This window comes from Coregonus lavaretus, assembly GCF_964263955.1.
Source record: "Coregonus lavaretus genome assembly, chromosome: 19".
Classification (NCBI taxonomy): Eukaryota; Metazoa; Chordata; class Actinopteri; order Salmoniformes; family Salmonidae; genus Coregonus; species Coregonus lavaretus.
The window spans coordinates 17,078,792-17,095,955 of NC_140006.1; the positions used below are offsets into that span (position 1 = coordinate 17,078,792).

The following is a 17,164-nucleotide window of genomic DNA, read 5'->3' on the forward strand; positions in this document are numbered from 1 at the left end:
GCATATTCTGTGGAACTGTTGGGGCGGTATGCAAATTGGAGTGGGTCTAGGGTTTCTTGGATAATGGTGTTGATGTGAACCATGACCAGCCTTTCAAAGCACTTCATGGCTGCAGACGTGAGTGCTACGGGTCTGTAGTCATTGAGGCAGGTTACCTTAGTGTTCTTGGGCACAGGGACTATGGTGGTCTGCTTGAAACATGTTGGTATTGCAGACTCAGTCAGGGACAGGTTGAAAATGTCAGTAAAGACACTTGCCAGTTGGTCAGCGCATGCTTGGAGTACACGTCCTGGTAATCCATCTGGCCCTGTGGCCTTGTGAATGTTGACCTGTGTAAAGGTCATACTTACATCGGCTATGGAAAGTGTGATCACACAGTCGTCCAGAACAGATGATGCTCTCATGCATGCTTCAGTGTTGCTTGCCTCGAAGCGAGCATAGAAGTGATTTAGCTCGTCTGGTAGGCTTGTGTCACTGGACAGCTCGTGGCTGTGATTCCCTTTGTAGTCTGTAATAGTTTGCAGTCGGAGCCGGTGTAGTACGATTCAATATTAGTCCTGTATTGACGCTTTGCCTGTTTGATGGTTCGATGGAGGGCATATTGGGATTTCTTATAAACGTCCGGGTTAGAGTCCCACTCCTTGAAAGTAGCAGCTCTAGCCTTTAGCTCAGTGTGGATGTTGCTTGTAATCCATGGCTTCTGGTTGGGGTATGTACAGTCACTGTGGGGACGACATCATCAATGCACTTATTGATAAAGCCAGTGACTGATGTGGTGTACTCCTCAATGCCATTGGAAGAATCCCGGAACATATTCCAGTCTGTGCTAGCAAGCCAGAAATCTTTCTGATTGAGAGGGGGTCAAATACTTATTTCCCTCATTAAAATGCAAATAAATTCATAACATTTTTGACATGCGTTTTTCTGGATTTTTGTTGTTGTTATTCTGTCTCTCACTGTTCAAATAAACCTACCATTAAAATTATAGACTGATCATTTCTTTGTCAGTGGGCAAACGTACAAAATCAGCAGGGGATCAAATACTTTTTTCCCTCACTGTAAGTTTCCCTGCATTAAAGTCCCCGGCCACTAGGAGCGCCACCTCTGGATGATTGTTTTCCTGTTTGCTTATGGCCTTATACAGCTCATTGAGTACGGTCTTAGTGCCAGCATCGGTTTGTGGTGGTAAATAGACAGCTACGAAAAATATAGATGAAACCTCTCTTGGTAAATAGTGTGGTCTACAGCTTATCGTCAGATACTCTACCTCAGGCGATCAAAACCTCCAGACTTCCTTAATATTAGATTTCGTGCACCAGCTGTTGTTTACAAATATACACAGACTGCCACCCCTTGTCTTACCGGAGGCCGTTGTTCTATCTTGCCGATGCAGTGTAAACCCCGCCAGCTGTATGTTATCCATGTCGTCTGAATACTTTCCCAATGCACTGTAATGTCTCACTTTGTAGCTCTACAATGTGATCTATTGAAACAGCTTCTATTCAGATTACTCCACTGGTGTAGTAGTAATGGATTGTATTACAAAATCAAACCCAAATCCTTAAACCCAGATTAGTTTATTTACTTCAGCTGCTCACCGCACAGCAAGAGAAACCACTGGAGTTATTAATCACTCTGAAACAAGCACACACACACACACACACACACACACACACACACACACACCTCAGTCTGTCTGATGATGCTACTCTGATGAAAATGCCCTCTAACTCAAAGGACTGTGCCCGGCCAAGCAAACAGACAAACACTGGAAGCTAAAAAAGTGTGTGCTGTACTTTGGAATGTAGTCTTTGGCAGAATGTCCCAAGACCAGCTGATCACTGATTGGCGGGTGAAAGCTGGGAGAAACGGGAGAGAACTATTTTGCCTCACCAGTTGATCTGATGATCATGTTATGCTAGAGCTGCTTTTTTCCCCAAGGATTTACTGTCTCTGCTATTGCTTTCTGTTAGCTCTGCTCTGCTCCACATGTCTGAGATAACAATGTTTATTTCAGTTTTTTAGAATTCAGTTAGATCAGAGTTTGATTCCTGACAGAGAGTACATGGCGGCATGAGGACATACATTTTTATACAGTTAATGAGGAGAAGTTTTATATCTCAGTATTTTAGTTGATCTTTTCTCATCTTTTATTTGTCCCTCTCTGTCTATGATACAATTGCGTTTTCTTTCATTCAGAAGTATGTGATTCAGATTTGATGAAACTTTGAAATATGGGGTGTGACATAGACCATGGAAGTTCTGCCTCTCTTTTTGGATTATGACACTTCCTAACATGATTTCAGCATCAACATGAATGCTGCACATATTTTGTTACTTCTGATACTGTTGTATGTGAGTATTTCAATACTTTCTTAACTAAATATTGTGTGGATTTCAATACTTACACTTTATTTACAATTAAGCTTTTTCCTTGACTGAAGGCATTACAAAAATGCCTTGGAAATATTTGACTCTTCTTTATTGTATTCTATTCCTCCTACCTTAAGATTCTACATTGCTATACACACATACAGTACTTGAAAACAAACAAGTCACATGTTGAGGGACCACATGGATTGCCATCTGACAATTCACTGCCTGACCTTCTTTACTTCAGAGTGGGATCTACTTCAGAATGTGACTTTAATTTCCATGTCCTTAGTTTATCTATTCCATATGCATGGTATGCAATTCTGTTTGAGTTTGGAGAAGTATACTTTTGTGAGACAGCATGCTGTCCAGATATTATTAAACAAAACTCAACTTCATGTTTGAATCAGATCTAAATTTAATATACCATATAGGCCTACATACATGTATGTGTATGGGTTTAATTCTTACTAATTATGAATGGTTTCAAAGAACTGTAACATACAGTAACATTAACATATGATAACATATTCAAACCTCACTATGATTGAGCTATACACGGACACGTGCAGCTACACAAACACACCCACGTCATGGAAAAGAAAATGAAAGAGTTCCCCAAGGAACTGTGTGGGAAGGTTTTCTAGAATTTACGGGACATATCGTGGACATTTCCTACATAATTTTACAGGTAGACTAGAATATTTTTAAAAAGGGGACATTTTCCCAATGCAGTTATAAAGTACAGGTCAATGGGTTCCTTGTTCATAAAATTATTTTGTGGACTTCAGATGAAAAGGTAAATATGAATTATGTAACAGAAGTGAAACCTGTGCATTGCTAACTAGTCGTTAACAGTGTGTTCTAAATCCAGGTAACCATTTCAAATGTAGGCTACCATTATGAAATCATTATGAAACGCCAGTGCAGATTCTGATTTATTGTGTGGCGTGACCAGGAGAAAATTCCCTCCATAATCCTGAAAGGCATGACCATAAACAAACCAAATAAAACCTGACCACAAACCGTGTCTAAAAATGCAACACTGCGTTTTCTTTTCTTGACACTTTGACAGCAGCAGCAGAGTCAATTGACCATTCTAATTAGGATTGGTGTGCTGTGTATTGCAATCCCTTAAGTCCAGAGTTACAGTTGGGGGCATTATTTTCTTTTTTATACCTTTGCTGCAGCAGTGGTACATCGTTAATGTGATAAAGAAAGACTGTAAGTTACGATGACTCCACTACATGTGAAACAGCCCTGCACTGTAGTAGACCCTGTAGACAGAGTTCTTAGAATGGCTTCCTCCACCACAACCCCCCAGAGGTCTCAGTCTAACCCCAGAGGAACTCTGCAGCTGCCCTCCTACCATCAGCTTCCTCTGTGCCCCAGCCTGTCCTGTCCCCCGCTCCCTCCAAAAAAGGCAATTTATCGTACAGAACACAGCTGGCCCTCCAGCTATAAAATGAGGGCTTCCCTTGCCCACTGTCTTATCTGACCATCAGGTCAGTGCCTGTCAGAGAGGGATGGATAGAGGAGAGGTTGATGTTGCTTTGGCACAAACACAAATGCAACCATCAGTAGCCTCTTCTTGCCACAATTTCCACACTGTCATACCAGTGGTGGTCAGAGAGTCAGGGATAGAGGCAGAGGTGGAGGGAGAAGAGAGGAATACATTGAGACCGAGATAAAGGCTGATGCTTTAGCCCAAACACAAAAACCGCCATGTGGGAGCTCATATTGCCACCCTGTTATCATGCGCTGCCAGTGCCATGCCTTCACATTACCCAGAGGGGAAAGTCATAGGGTCAGGCCAGCCAGTCTGTCTAGGAGGGTGACACTGACATGCTGCTGCAGTGTCCCCCTGCCTGCCAACCTAAGTCAGGTGGCTATATTACATTACATTAAGCAGGAGTCATTGCATTATGTGGGGACAGGAGGGAAACACTGTTGACCACTTCTGATTAGAACCACTGCTTAATTAACCTTCAGGCCTACCTACCCTTACGGGAAAACCACATGATTTCATATGTGGAAAATCACATGACTTCACATGTGAAATTTCCACGTTTTGCATATTATTTCACATGTGAATTCATGCGAAAACGATTGGTTTTGGAACTCTTTACATGTGCTGATATTTCATATGAAGTTTCACATGTGGATTTTCATGTGAACACAAACTTTACCATGTGAAATCATGTGAAACCATGTGGTCTTGAAACACTTCACATATGGATTTTCACATGTGATGACATAACCTTTCACATGAGATTTCACAGGTGATGCCCTGCAAAAAAAGGTAATTAGGATGTCCCCGGAATGTCACAGAATAGTTGCAGTGTTTTCAACATACATATTTACATATTTAACATGATTACAATGTGTATGTTCAAAACAAAATCTAATTTAATTTGTAACATGCGCTGAAAACAACTGTTGTAGACTTTACCGTGAAGTGATTGCTTATGAGCCCTTCCTAACAATGTAGAATTTAAAAATAAAAAGGTAGATATGTACAAGAAGGAAAGGTAAAGTGACAAGGCATTAGGATAGATAAGAATACAAATAAAATAAAGAACAGAGCAGCAAATGATGAGTGAAAAAGTGTGTCGGTCTGTATTATGTCCGTGTGAATGGGTTTTCTGTGGGGGTGTCAATGTGGTTTGTATATACAGTGACTTGCAAAAGTATTCATCCCCCTTGGCATTTTTCCTATTTTGTTGTCTTACTACCTGGAATTAAAATTGATTTTTTGGGGGTTTGTATCATTTGATTTACACACATGCCTACCACTTTGAAGATGCAAAATATATCTTTTTGTGAAACAAACAAGAACTAAGACAAAAAAGCAGAAAACTTGAGCGTGCATAACTATTCACCCCCCCAAAGTCAATACTTTATAGAGACACCTTTTGCAGCAATTACAGCTGCAAGTCTCTTGTGGTATGCCTCTATAAGCTTGGCACATCTAGCCACTGGGATTTTTGGCCATTCTTCAAGGCAAAACTGCTCCAGCTCCTACAAGTTGGATGGGTTCCACTGGTGTACAGCAATCTTTAAGTCATACCACAGATTCTCAATTGGATTGAGGTCTGGGCTTTTCCAAGACATTTATAAGTTTCCCCTTAAACCACTCGAGTGTTGCTTTAGCAGTATGCTTAGGGTCATTGTCCTGCTGGAAGGTGAACCTCTGTCCCAGTCTCAAATCTCTGAAAGACTGAAACAGGTTTCCCTCAAGAATTTCCCTGTATTTAGCGCCATCCATCATTCCTTCAATTCTGACCAGTTTCCCAGTCCCTGCAGATGAAAAACATCCCAACAGCATGATGCTCCCACCACCATGCTTCACTGTGGGGATGGTGTTCTCGGGGTGATGAGAGGTGTTGGGTTTGCCAGACATAGCGTTTCCTTGATGGGCAAAAAGCTCCATTATAGTCTCATCTGACCAGAGTACCTTCTTCCAAATGTTTGGGGAGTCTCCCGCATGCCTTTTGACGAACACCAAACGTGTTTGCTTATTTTTTTCTTTAAGCAATGGCTTTTTTCTGGCCACTCTTCCGTAAAGCCCAGCTCTGTGGAGTGTACGTCTTAAGGTGGTCCTATGAACAGATACTCCAATCTCTGTTGTGGAGCTTTGCAGCTCTTTCAGGGTTATCTTTGGTCTCTTTGTTGCCTCTCTGATTAATGCCCTCCTTGCCTGGTCCGTGAGTTTTGGTGGGCGGCCCTCTTTTGGCAGGTTTGTTGTGGTGCCATATTCTTTCAATTTTTTAATAATGGATTTAGTGGTGGTCCGTGGGATGTTCAAAGTTTCAGATATTTTTTTATAAGCCAACCCTGATCTGTACTTCTCCACAACTTTGTCCCTGACCTGTTTGGAGAGCTCCTTGGTCTTCATGGTGCCGCTTGCTTGGTGGTGCCCCTTGCTTAGTGGTGTTGCAAACTCTGGGGCCTTTCAGAACAGGTGTATATATACTGAGATCATGTGACAGATCATGTGACACTTAGATTGCACACAGTGGACTTTATTTAACTAATTATGTGACTTCTGAAGGTAATTGGTTGCACCAGATCTTATTTATGGGCTTCATAGCAAAGGGGTTGAATACATATGCACGCACCACTTTTCCGTTATTTATTTTCTAAATTTTTTGAAACAAGTTATTTTTTTCATTTCACTTTACCAATTTTGACTGTTTTGTGTATGTCCATTACATGAAATCCAAATAAAAATCCATTTAAATTACAGGTTGTAATATGACAAAATAGGAAAAACGCCAAGGGGGGTGAATACTTTTGCAAGGCAATGTATAGTCTAATAAGTGTGCATGTATGTTTATTTATAAAGTCGTGGTCAAAAGTTTTGATAATGACACAAGTATTGGTCTTCACAAAGTTCGCTACTTCAGTGTTATGAAATATTTTTGTCAGATGTTACTATGGTATACTGAAGTATAATACAAGCGTTCCATAAGTGTCAAATGCTTTTATTGACAATTACATAACGTTTATGCAAAGAGTCAATATTTGCAGTGTTGACGCTTCTTTTTCAAGACCTCTGCAATCTGCCCTGTCATGCTGTCAATTAATTTCTGGGCCACATCCTGACTGATGGCAGCCCATTCTTGCATAATCAATGCTTGGAGTTTTCCAGAATTTGTGGGTTTTTGTTTGTCCACCCGCCTCTTGAGGATCGACCACAAGTTCTCAATGGGATTAAGGTCTGGGGAGTTTCCTGGCCATGGACCCAAAATGTCGATGTTTTGTTCCCCGAGCCACTTAATTATCACTTTGCCTTATGGCAAGTTGCTCCATCATGCTAGAAAGGGCATTGGTCGTCACCAAACTGTTCTTGGATGGTTGGGAGAAGTTGATCTCGGAGGATGTGTTGGTACCATTCTTTATTCATGGCTGTGTTCTTAGGCAAAGTTTTGAGCAACCCCAAACATGAATGGTCTCAGGATGCATTATTGTTTGCATGACACAGGGCTGATGGTAGTGCTCACCTTGTCTTCTCCGGACAAGTTGTTTTCCGGATGCCCCAAACAATCGGAAAGGGGATTCATCAGAGAAAATGACTTTACCCCAGTCCTCAGCAGTCCAATCACTGTACCTTTTGCAGAATATCAGTCTGTCCCTGATGTTTTTCCTGGAGAGAAGTGGCTTCTTTGCTGCCCTTCTTGACACCAGGCCATCCTCCAAAAGTCTTCACCTCACTGTGCGTGCAGATGCACTCACACCTGCCTGCTGCCATTCCTGAGCAAGCTCTGCACTGGTGGTGCCCAGATCCCGCAGCTGAATCAACTTTAGGAGACGGTCCTGGCGCTTGCTGGACTTTCTTCACAACAATTGAACCTCTCTCCTTGAAGTTCTTGAAGATCCGATAAATGGTTGATTTAGGTGCAATCTTACTAGCAGCAATATCCTTGCCTGTGAAGCCCTTTTTGTGAAAGCAATGATGACGGCACGTGTTTCCTTGCAGGTAACCATGGTTAACAGAGGAAGAACAATGATTTCAAGCACCACCCTCCTTTTAAAGCTTCCAGTCTGTTATTCTAACTCAATCAGTATGACAGAATGATCTCCAGCCTTGTCCTCGTCAACACTCTCACCTGTGTTAACGAGAAAATCACTGACATGATGGCAGCTGGTCCTTTTGTGGCAGGGATGAAATGCAGTGGAAATGTTTTTTGGGGATTAAGTTCATTTTCATGGCAAAGAGGGACTTTGCAATTAATTGCAATTAATCTGATCACTCTTCCTGACATTCTGGAGTATATGCAAATTGCCATCAACAAAACTGAGGCAGCAGACTTTGTGAAAATTAGTATTTGTGTCATTCTCAAAACTTTTGACCACGATTTGAACTAACATCCTATCGGTTCACTGCATTCTGATCTTCCTGCTACGCCACCACATCTGTGTCAATGACTGATTTCACCTATATTCTACACTTTGGACTTCAAAGTATATTTATCATAGTGATTCAGGAGTAACATTAAAATAGAATAATATTCCCCACCAACATTAGACAACTATACAGAAAACCCTCAAATTGCTGAAATAAGTAAATTAAATCAATGATGAGAGAATAGTCAGATTGACTGATAACTACAATAGCAGTGTAGATGTCACTCTTTTGCTAATTGCAGAGATGTATTATAGGTGATGAATGTGTATGGGGACTTCTGAGAACACTACAGACTTTGTGGCTCAGCAGAAAGATCAGTGTACTCCAAATCCAAAGGATGTAAATTCAAATCCCAGTTGGGGTCATATTGAAAAGTCAGTGATCAAGATTTTGTACACTATTTTAGCTGAACAGCGTACCACTTACCTTAATTCCCCCATACCATTTCATTACTTCCCTTACAAAAAACACATGTGAAATCACATTTTCACATGTAAAATAGCTGTTTTCACATGTTGAACTGACATTTTCACATGTGAAAACAAGAGATGTGAAGTCCGTTGTTCACATGTTAAACCACTTTTTCAAATGTGAGGAGAATAACATGTTTTCACCTCACATGTGAGTAGCAGATTCATGTGAAATTTGCAGTTTCAAATGAAAAAATCAAATTTGCATTTTCACATGTGAAAACCTAACTCTCACATGTGGAATTGCATTTTCACGTAAAAATCGAATTTGCAATTTTGCAGGTGAAAACGTCCAAATGGTTTCACATGTTGAAATTTCACATCCCCATTTTGTCACATTTATTTCACGAGATCATGTTTTCACATGTGCTCAAATGTTTTCACATGTGTAGTTCACATGTTAATCACATAAACTTCACATAAGATCACGTGAAATTTACATTTTAGTCATTTAGCAGATGCTCTTATCCAGAGCGACATACAGTTAGTGAGTGCACACATTTTTCATACTGACCCCCCGTGGGAATCGAAACCACAACCCTGGCGTTGCAAGCGTCATGCTCTACCAACTGAGCTACACGGGGCCCATGCGCTTTTTTCCGAAAGGGTACTGTCTGTTTGGCTATTTACCATGGCTAGGTACAGTATCACTTTGGTAACATTGTTCATGTTGAAACATTTATCAAAATAATTCTGCATTTAGCTGATTAAAAAAGCCTATTTGCGTCATTATTCAAATTGCTGACATTGCTCTCTAAAATACTTTTTTCTTCTTCTATCCAGTCCAGTACATTGTGTGAGCAGCTCTCCCAGCTCTCTCTGCTTACACTTCTACAGAAATACTGTGAGGCTCTCTCCACTCTCTACAATGTCACAGGTAATGTCAAATATTAATGAAAGTGTGGAATACAATGAGTGTTTGTTCTTTCTAGCCTGTTAATTACTTTAATTACTTGCACAATGGGCTGATATTTAATGGCAAGCACTGCTTAAGCCAAAGCAGATAAATTAACTAGAGGATGTGTATTGGTATAATTAGCTAATATACAGTTGAAGTCAGAAGTTTACATATACCTTAGCCAAGTACATTTAAACTCAAATATTCACAATTCCTGACATTTAATCCTAGTAAAAATTCCCTGTCTTATGTCAGTTAGGATCACCACTTTATTTTAAGAAAGTGAAATGTCAGAATAATATTAGAGAGAATGATTTATTTCAGCTTTTATTTATTTAATCACATTCCCAGTGGGTCAGAAGTGTACATACACTCAATTAGTATTTGGTAGCATTGCCTTTAAATTGTTTAACTTGGGTCAAACGTTTCGGGTAGCCTTCCACAAGCTTCCCACAATAAATTGGGTGAATTTTGGCCCATTCCTCCTGACAGAGCTGGTGTAACTGAGTCAGGTTTGTAGGCCTCCTTGCTCGCACACGCCTTTTCAGTTCTGCCCACAAATCAAATAGGATTGAAGTCAGGGCTTTGTGATGGCCACTCCAATACCTTGACTTTGTTGTCCTTAAGCCATTTTGGCACAACTTTGGAAATATGCTTGGGGTCATTGTCCATTTGAAAAACTAATTTGCGACCAAGCTTTCACTTCCTGACTGATGTCTTGAGATGTTGCTTCAATATATCCACATAATTTTCCTTCCTCATGATGCCATCTATTTTGTGAAGTGCACTAGTCCCTCCTGCAGCAAAGTACCCCCACAGCATGATGCTGCCACCCCGTGCTTCACGGTTGGGATGGTGTTCTTCAGATTGCAAGTGACCCCCTTTTCCCTCCAAACATAACGATGGTCATTATGGCCAAACAGTTATATTTTTGTTTCATCAGACAGGAGGACATTTCTCCAAAAAGTACGATCTTTGTCCCCATGTGCAGTTGCAAACCATAGTCTGGCTTTTTTATGGTGGTTTTGGAGCAGTGGCTTCTTCCTTGCTGAGCGGCCTTTCAGGTTATGCCAATATAGGACTTGTTTTACTGTGTATATAGATAGTTTTGTACCTGTTTCCTCCAGCATCTTCACAAGGTCCTTTGCTGTTGTTCTGGGATTGATTTGCACTTTTTGCACCAAGGTGTTTTCATCTCTAGTAGACAGAACACGTCTCCTTCCTGAGCGGTATGACAGCTGCGTGGTCCCATGGTGTTTATACTTGCGTACTATTGTTTGTACAGATTAACTTGGTACCTTCAGGTGTTTGGAAATTGCTCCCAAGGATGAACCAGACTAGTGGAGGTCTACCATTTTTTTTCTGAGGTCTTGGCTGATTTCTTTTGAATTTCCCATAATGTCAAGCAAAGAGGCACTGAGTTTGACGGTAGGCCTTGAAATACATCCACAGGTACACCTCCAATTGAGTCAAATGATGTCAATTAGCCTATCAGAAGCTTGTAAAACCATGACATCATTTTCTGGAATTTTCCAAGCTGTTTAAAGGCACAGTCAACTTAGTGTATGTAAACTTCTGACCCACTGGAATTGTGATATAGTGAATAATAATTGAAATAATCTGTCTGTAAATAATTGTTGTCTGTCGGCCTTGCATTAAAGAACATAATTGGTTAAGGAAAACTGATAAATAAAAAAGTATGGACCAAAGGATTGACAGCAGTCCAATATAGATTGCAAAATAGTTGGGAAGAGATTTTTGACGTACCGATCCCATGGCATAGTGTTTATGAACTGATACGCAAAACGACACTGGATTCAAAACTTAGAATCTTTCAATTTAAATTATTATATAAAATTCTTGCTACCAATAGAATGTTATTTATATGGGGGATACAATCTTCCCAGCTCTGCAGATTTTACTGCGAATTTGTTTTGGTACTGTCCATTTGTAGCTTGTTTTTGGAACAGGTCCAGGAATGGCTAAAGGATTGCAATATTTACCTGGAGCTAACCCTGCAGATAGCACTACTGGGTGATCTGAAAAGTCCTAGTCAATCGATCAATAACATAATAATACTATTAGCAAAAATGTTTATTTTCAATTCACAATCTGTAGAAACAATGAGAATAGAAAGGTTCAGAACTTTTGTAAGACATCACAGTACAGTTGAAATATATATGGCAAATAGAAATCCTATATGGATGGTGTTAAAAGATAGATGGGAGGTGTTTAATGGAATTGAAGGATGGGACTAATAACAACTAACAACAAACAATAACAAGATAACTAATAATGTAGGCACGCTGTGTCCATAATAAGTGTATGGGTTGTAGGTTGGGAGCTTTTGTGAAGGAGCACAGTTAGAAAGATATGGCATATAGAAGCAAACCGGATGGACATCATGAAAATGATCGGAGAGGTTGAGACTAGAAGAAGTTCAGGAGAGAGAACAAACAAAATGTAATTACTGTAAAATTGACTGTGTCCACAAAATGTAGATAGTGGGTATGGGCTTGAAGTAGAGGCCTAGGCGTTGTTGTTCACTAGTTTACTCCAAGTGGGGAAATGGTGGCGGGTTGGAAAGTAATAAAGGGGAATATATATTTTTTAAGGATATGTACAGTGGGGAGAACAAGTATTTGATACACTGCCGATTTTGCAGGTTTTCCTACTTACAAAGCATGTAGAGGTCTGTAATTTTTATCATAGGTACACTTCAACTGTGAGAGATGGAATCTAAAACAAAAATCCAGAAAATCACATTGTATGATTTTTAAGTAATTCATTTGCATTTTATTGCATGACATAAGTATTTGATCACCTACCAACCAGTAAGAATTCCAGCTCTCACAGACCTGTTAGTTTTTCTTTAAGAAGCCCTCCTGTTCTCCACTCATTACCTGTATTAACTGCACCTGTTTGAACTCGTTACCTGTATAAAAGACACCTGTCCACACACTCAATCAAACAGACTCCAACCTCTCCACAATGGCCAAGACCAGAGAGCTGTGTAAGGACCTGCACAAGGCTGGGATGGGTTACAGGACAATAGGCAAGCAGCTTGGTGAGAAGGCAACAACTGTTGGCGCAATTATTAGAAAATGGAAGAAGTTCAAGATGACGGTCAATCACCCTCGGTCTGGGGCTCCATGCAAGATCTCACCTGTGGGGCATCAATGATCATGAGGAAGGTGAGGGATCAGCCCAGAACGACACGGCAGGATCTGGTCAATGACCTGAAGAGAGCTGGGACCACAGTCTCAAAGAAAACCATTAGTAACTCACTACGCCGTCATGGATTAAAATCCTGCAGCGCACGCAAGGCCCAACTGAAGTTTGCCAATGACCATCTGGATGATCCAGAGGAGGAATGGGAGAAGGTCATGTGGTCTGATGAGACAAAAATAGAGCTTTTTGGTCTAAACTCCACTCGCCGTGTTTGGAGGAAGAAGAAAGATGAGTACAACCCCAAGAACACCATCCCAACCGTGAAGCATGGAGGTGGAAACATCATTCTTTGGGGATGCTTTTCTGCAAAGGGGACAGGACGACTGCACCGTATTGGGGGGAGGATGGGTGGGGCCATGTATCGCGAGATCTTGGCCAACAACCTCCTTCCCTCAGTAAGAGCATTGAAGATGTGTCGTGGATGGGTCTTCCAGCATGACAACGACCTGAAACACACAGCCAGGGCAACTAAGGAGTGGCTCCGTAAGAAGCATCTCAAGGTCCTGGAGTGGCCTAGCCAGTCTCCAGACCTGAACCCAATAGAAAATCTTTGTAGGGAGCTGAAAGTCCGTATTGCCCAGCGACAGCTGGGAGAAGGTCTGTATGGAGGAGTGGGCCAAAATCCCTGCTGCAGTGTGTGCAAACCTGGTCAAGACCTACAGGAAACGTATGATCTCTATAATTGCAAACAAAGTTTTCTGTACCAAATTTTAAGTTCTACTTTTCTGATGTATCAAATACTTATGTCATGCAATAAAATGCAAATTAATTACTTAAAAATCATACAATGTGATTTTCTGGATTTTTGTTTTAGATTCCGTCTCTCACAGTTGAAGTGTACCTATGATAAAAATTACAGACCTCTACATGCTTTGTAAGTAGGAAAAACTGCAAAATCGGCAGTGTATCAAATACTTGTTCTCCCCACTGTATGTGTATTTATGTATGTATGTATGTAGAGTGGGGAAAAAAAGTATTTAGTCAGCCACCAATTGTGCAAGTTCTCCCACTTAAAAAGATGAGAGAGGCCTGTAATTGTCATCATAGGTACACGTCAACTATGACAGACAAATTGAGAATTTTTTTTCCAGAAAATCACATTGTAGGATTTTTAATGAATTTATTTGCAAATTATGGTGGAAAATAAGTATTTGGTCACCTACAAACAAGCAAGATTTCTGGCTCTCACAGACCTGTAACTTCTTCTTTAAGAGGCTCCTCTGTCCTCTACTTGTTACCTGTATTATGGCACTTGTTTGAACTTGTTATCAGTATAAAAGACACCTGTCCACAACCTCAAACAGTCACACTCCAAACTCCACTATGGCCAAGACCAAAGAGCTGTCAAAGGACACCAGAAACAAAATTGTAGACCTGCACCAGGCTGGGAAGACTGAATCTGCAATAGGTAAGCAGCTTGGTTTGAAGAAATCAACTGTGGGAGCAATTATTAGGAAATGGAAGACATACAAGACCACTGATAATCTCCCTCGATCTGGGGCTCCACGCAAGATCTCACCCTGTGGGGTCAAAATGATCACAATAACGGTGAGCAAAAATCCCAGAACCACACGGGGGGACCTAGTGAATGACCTGCAGAGAGCTGGGACCAAAGTAACAAAGTCTACCATCAGTAACACACTACGCCGCCAGGGACTCAAATCCTGCAGTGCAGACGTGTCCCCCTGCTTAAGCCAGTACATGTCCAGGCCCGTCTGAAGTTTGCTAGAGTGCATTTGGATGATCCAGAAGAGGATTGGGAGAATGTCATATGGTCAGATGAAACCAAAATAGAATTTTTAAGTAAAAACTCAACTTGTCGTGTTTGGAGGACAAAGAATGCTGAGTTGCATCCAAAGAACACCATACCTACTGTGAAGCATGGGGGTGGAAACATCATGCTTTGGGGCTGTTTTTCTGCAAAGGGACCAGGACGACTGATCCGTGTGAAGGAAAGAATGAATGGGGCCATGTATCGTGAGATTTTGAGTGAAAACCTCCTTCCATCAGCAAGGGCATTGAAGATGAAACGTGGCTGGGTCTTTCAACATGACAATGATCCCAAACACACCGCCCGGGCAACGAAGGAGTGGCTTCGTAAGAAGCATTTCAAGGTCCTGGAGTGGCCTAGCCAGTCTCCAGATCTCAACCCCATAGAAAATCTTTGGAGGGAGTTGAAAGTCCGTGTTGCCCAGCGACAGCCCCAAAACATCACTGCTCTAGAGGAGATCTGCATGGAGGAATGGGCCAAAATACCAGCAACAGTGTGTGAAAAACTTGTGAAGACTTACAGAAAACGTTTGACCTGTGTCATTGCCAACAAAGGGTATGTAACAAAGTATTGAGAAACTTTTGTTATTGACCAAATACTTATTTTCCACCATAATTTGCAAATAAATTCATAAAAAATTATACAATGTGATTTTCTGGAGAATTTGTTTTCGCATTTTGTCTGTCATAGTTGACGTGTACCTATGATGAAAATTACAGGCCTCTCTCATCTTTTTAAGTGGGAGAACTTGCACAATTGGTGGCTGACTAAATACTTTTTTTCCCCACTGTATTTGTTGCATTATTTGTTCTGTCGTTTCTGGAGGACTAAATTGAAATTGCAACCAACTTTCTATGGCTTGTTTTAGAAATAGTGATATTTGGGAGATGATTTCATTTTCAAATAACTGAAAGTGAGAGGTTGTAAAGGGGAAAAGGCCATTCTTGAACATCGGGTGAGACAATCTTACTAATTTGCTAGAGAACCAGTACGGATTTATGTATAACTTTTGTATGACTGAAGCTTTTAGTGATAGGTCTAATGCTTTAATATTTAATCATTTCTGTCCTCCGAATTCATATTCGTTATATAAATAGGCCCGTTTAATTTTGTCTGCTTGCTGTTCCAAATAAAATGGAATATTTATTTCTCATATCATTTAAAAAACTGTTCGCTAGGCGTAGGCAAGACCATAGGCAAATAGGTAAACTGGGATAATACTAAAGAGTTAATCAGGGTGATTTTTCCACAAATTGACAGGTATTTACCTTTCCATGGTAGCAAGATCTTGTCTATTTTTGCTAACTTTCTATTAAAATGTATTGGAGTGAGATCATTTATTTCCTTTGGGATATGTATTCCCAGTATATCCACATCACCATCAGACCATTTTATTGGTAAACTACATGGTAATGTTAAAAATTAATTTTTTTAGTGATCCAATACGTAATATAGTACATTTGTCATAATTTGGTTGTAATCCAGAGAGGTTAGAAAATGTATCTAGATCCTCTATGAGGCTGTGGAGGGATTCTAGTTGTGGATTTAAAAGAAAATTTGAATGATCAGCATCCCTTGATATTATTGTTGGATCTGATTTTAATAGCTAACATCTCGATGGCCATAATAAATAGATATGCCGATTTTGGACTACCTTGTTTCACTCCTCTCGACAGTTTAAAACTTCTGAGAAATAGCCATTATTTACTATTTTACACCTAGGGTTACTATATATGATTTTGACCCATTTTATAAGAGATTCTCCAAAATTGAAATGCTCCAGGCATTTATATATAACCCCCAGTCGTACTTTATCAAATGTCTTTTTTTGAAGTCTGCTATGAATAGCAGGCCTGGTTTCCCAGATTTTCCATAGTGTTCTATTGTTTCCAGTACTTGCCTTATATTATCTCCAATGTATCTTCCATGTAAAAAACCTGTCTGATTAGAATGAATAATGTCCGACAATACCTTTTTAATTCTATGCGCTATACATTTTGCTAGAATTTTTGCATCACAACACTGAAGTGTAAGGGGCCTCCAATTTTTTTAAATGGACTGGATCTTTATATTTTCCACTTGTATCCTGTTTCAGTAATAATGAAATCAGACCTTCTTCTTGAGTGTCTGATAATCTACCAGTTACATAGGAGTGGTTAAAACATGCTAATAACGGTCCTGTTGGTATATCAAAAAAGGTTTGGTATACCTCGACTGGTATGCCATCCAACCCTGGAGTTTTCCCGGACTTAAAGTCTTTAATTGCATCCAGAAGTTCCTCCTCTGTAATTTCACCTTCACATGAGTCTTTCTGTATGGCTGTTAATTTTACATTATCAATAGAAAAAAAATCTCTACAATTAGCTTCAGTTAGAGGAGATGGAGGCGACTGAAACGAAAACATATGCTTAAAGTACTTTGTTTCCTCCTTCAAAATATCATTTGGTGTATCATGGGTGACTCCGTCAATTGTAACCAGTTTCATTAAATTCTTTTCGGTAGCATTCCTA

At 40.3% G+C, this 17,164-nt stretch overlaps 1 protein-coding gene across 5 annotated transcripts in view; it reads left to right on the forward strand.

The window, feature by feature from the left end:
• The first annotated feature begins 1,908 nt into the window (after positions 1 to 1,908).
• The window catches only part of LOC311147146 (corticotropin-releasing factor receptor 2), a 130,790-nt gene continuing 115,534 nt past the window's right edge, over positions 1,909 to 17,164 (forward strand). For all 5 annotated transcript variants that reach the window (XR_014614751.1, XR_014614752.1, XR_014614753.1 and 2 more), the window contains exons 1-2: positions 1,909 to 2,355; positions 9,538 to 9,631. Coding sequence is in view for 2 of the 5 variants with exons in the window: in XM_084183776.1 (XP_084039902.1) it covers positions 2,314 to 2,355; positions 9,538 to 9,631 (136 nt within the window). In the remaining 3 variants the exon portion in view is untranslated. The remainder of the gene's footprint in view (positions 2,356 to 9,537; positions 9,632 to 17,164) is intronic.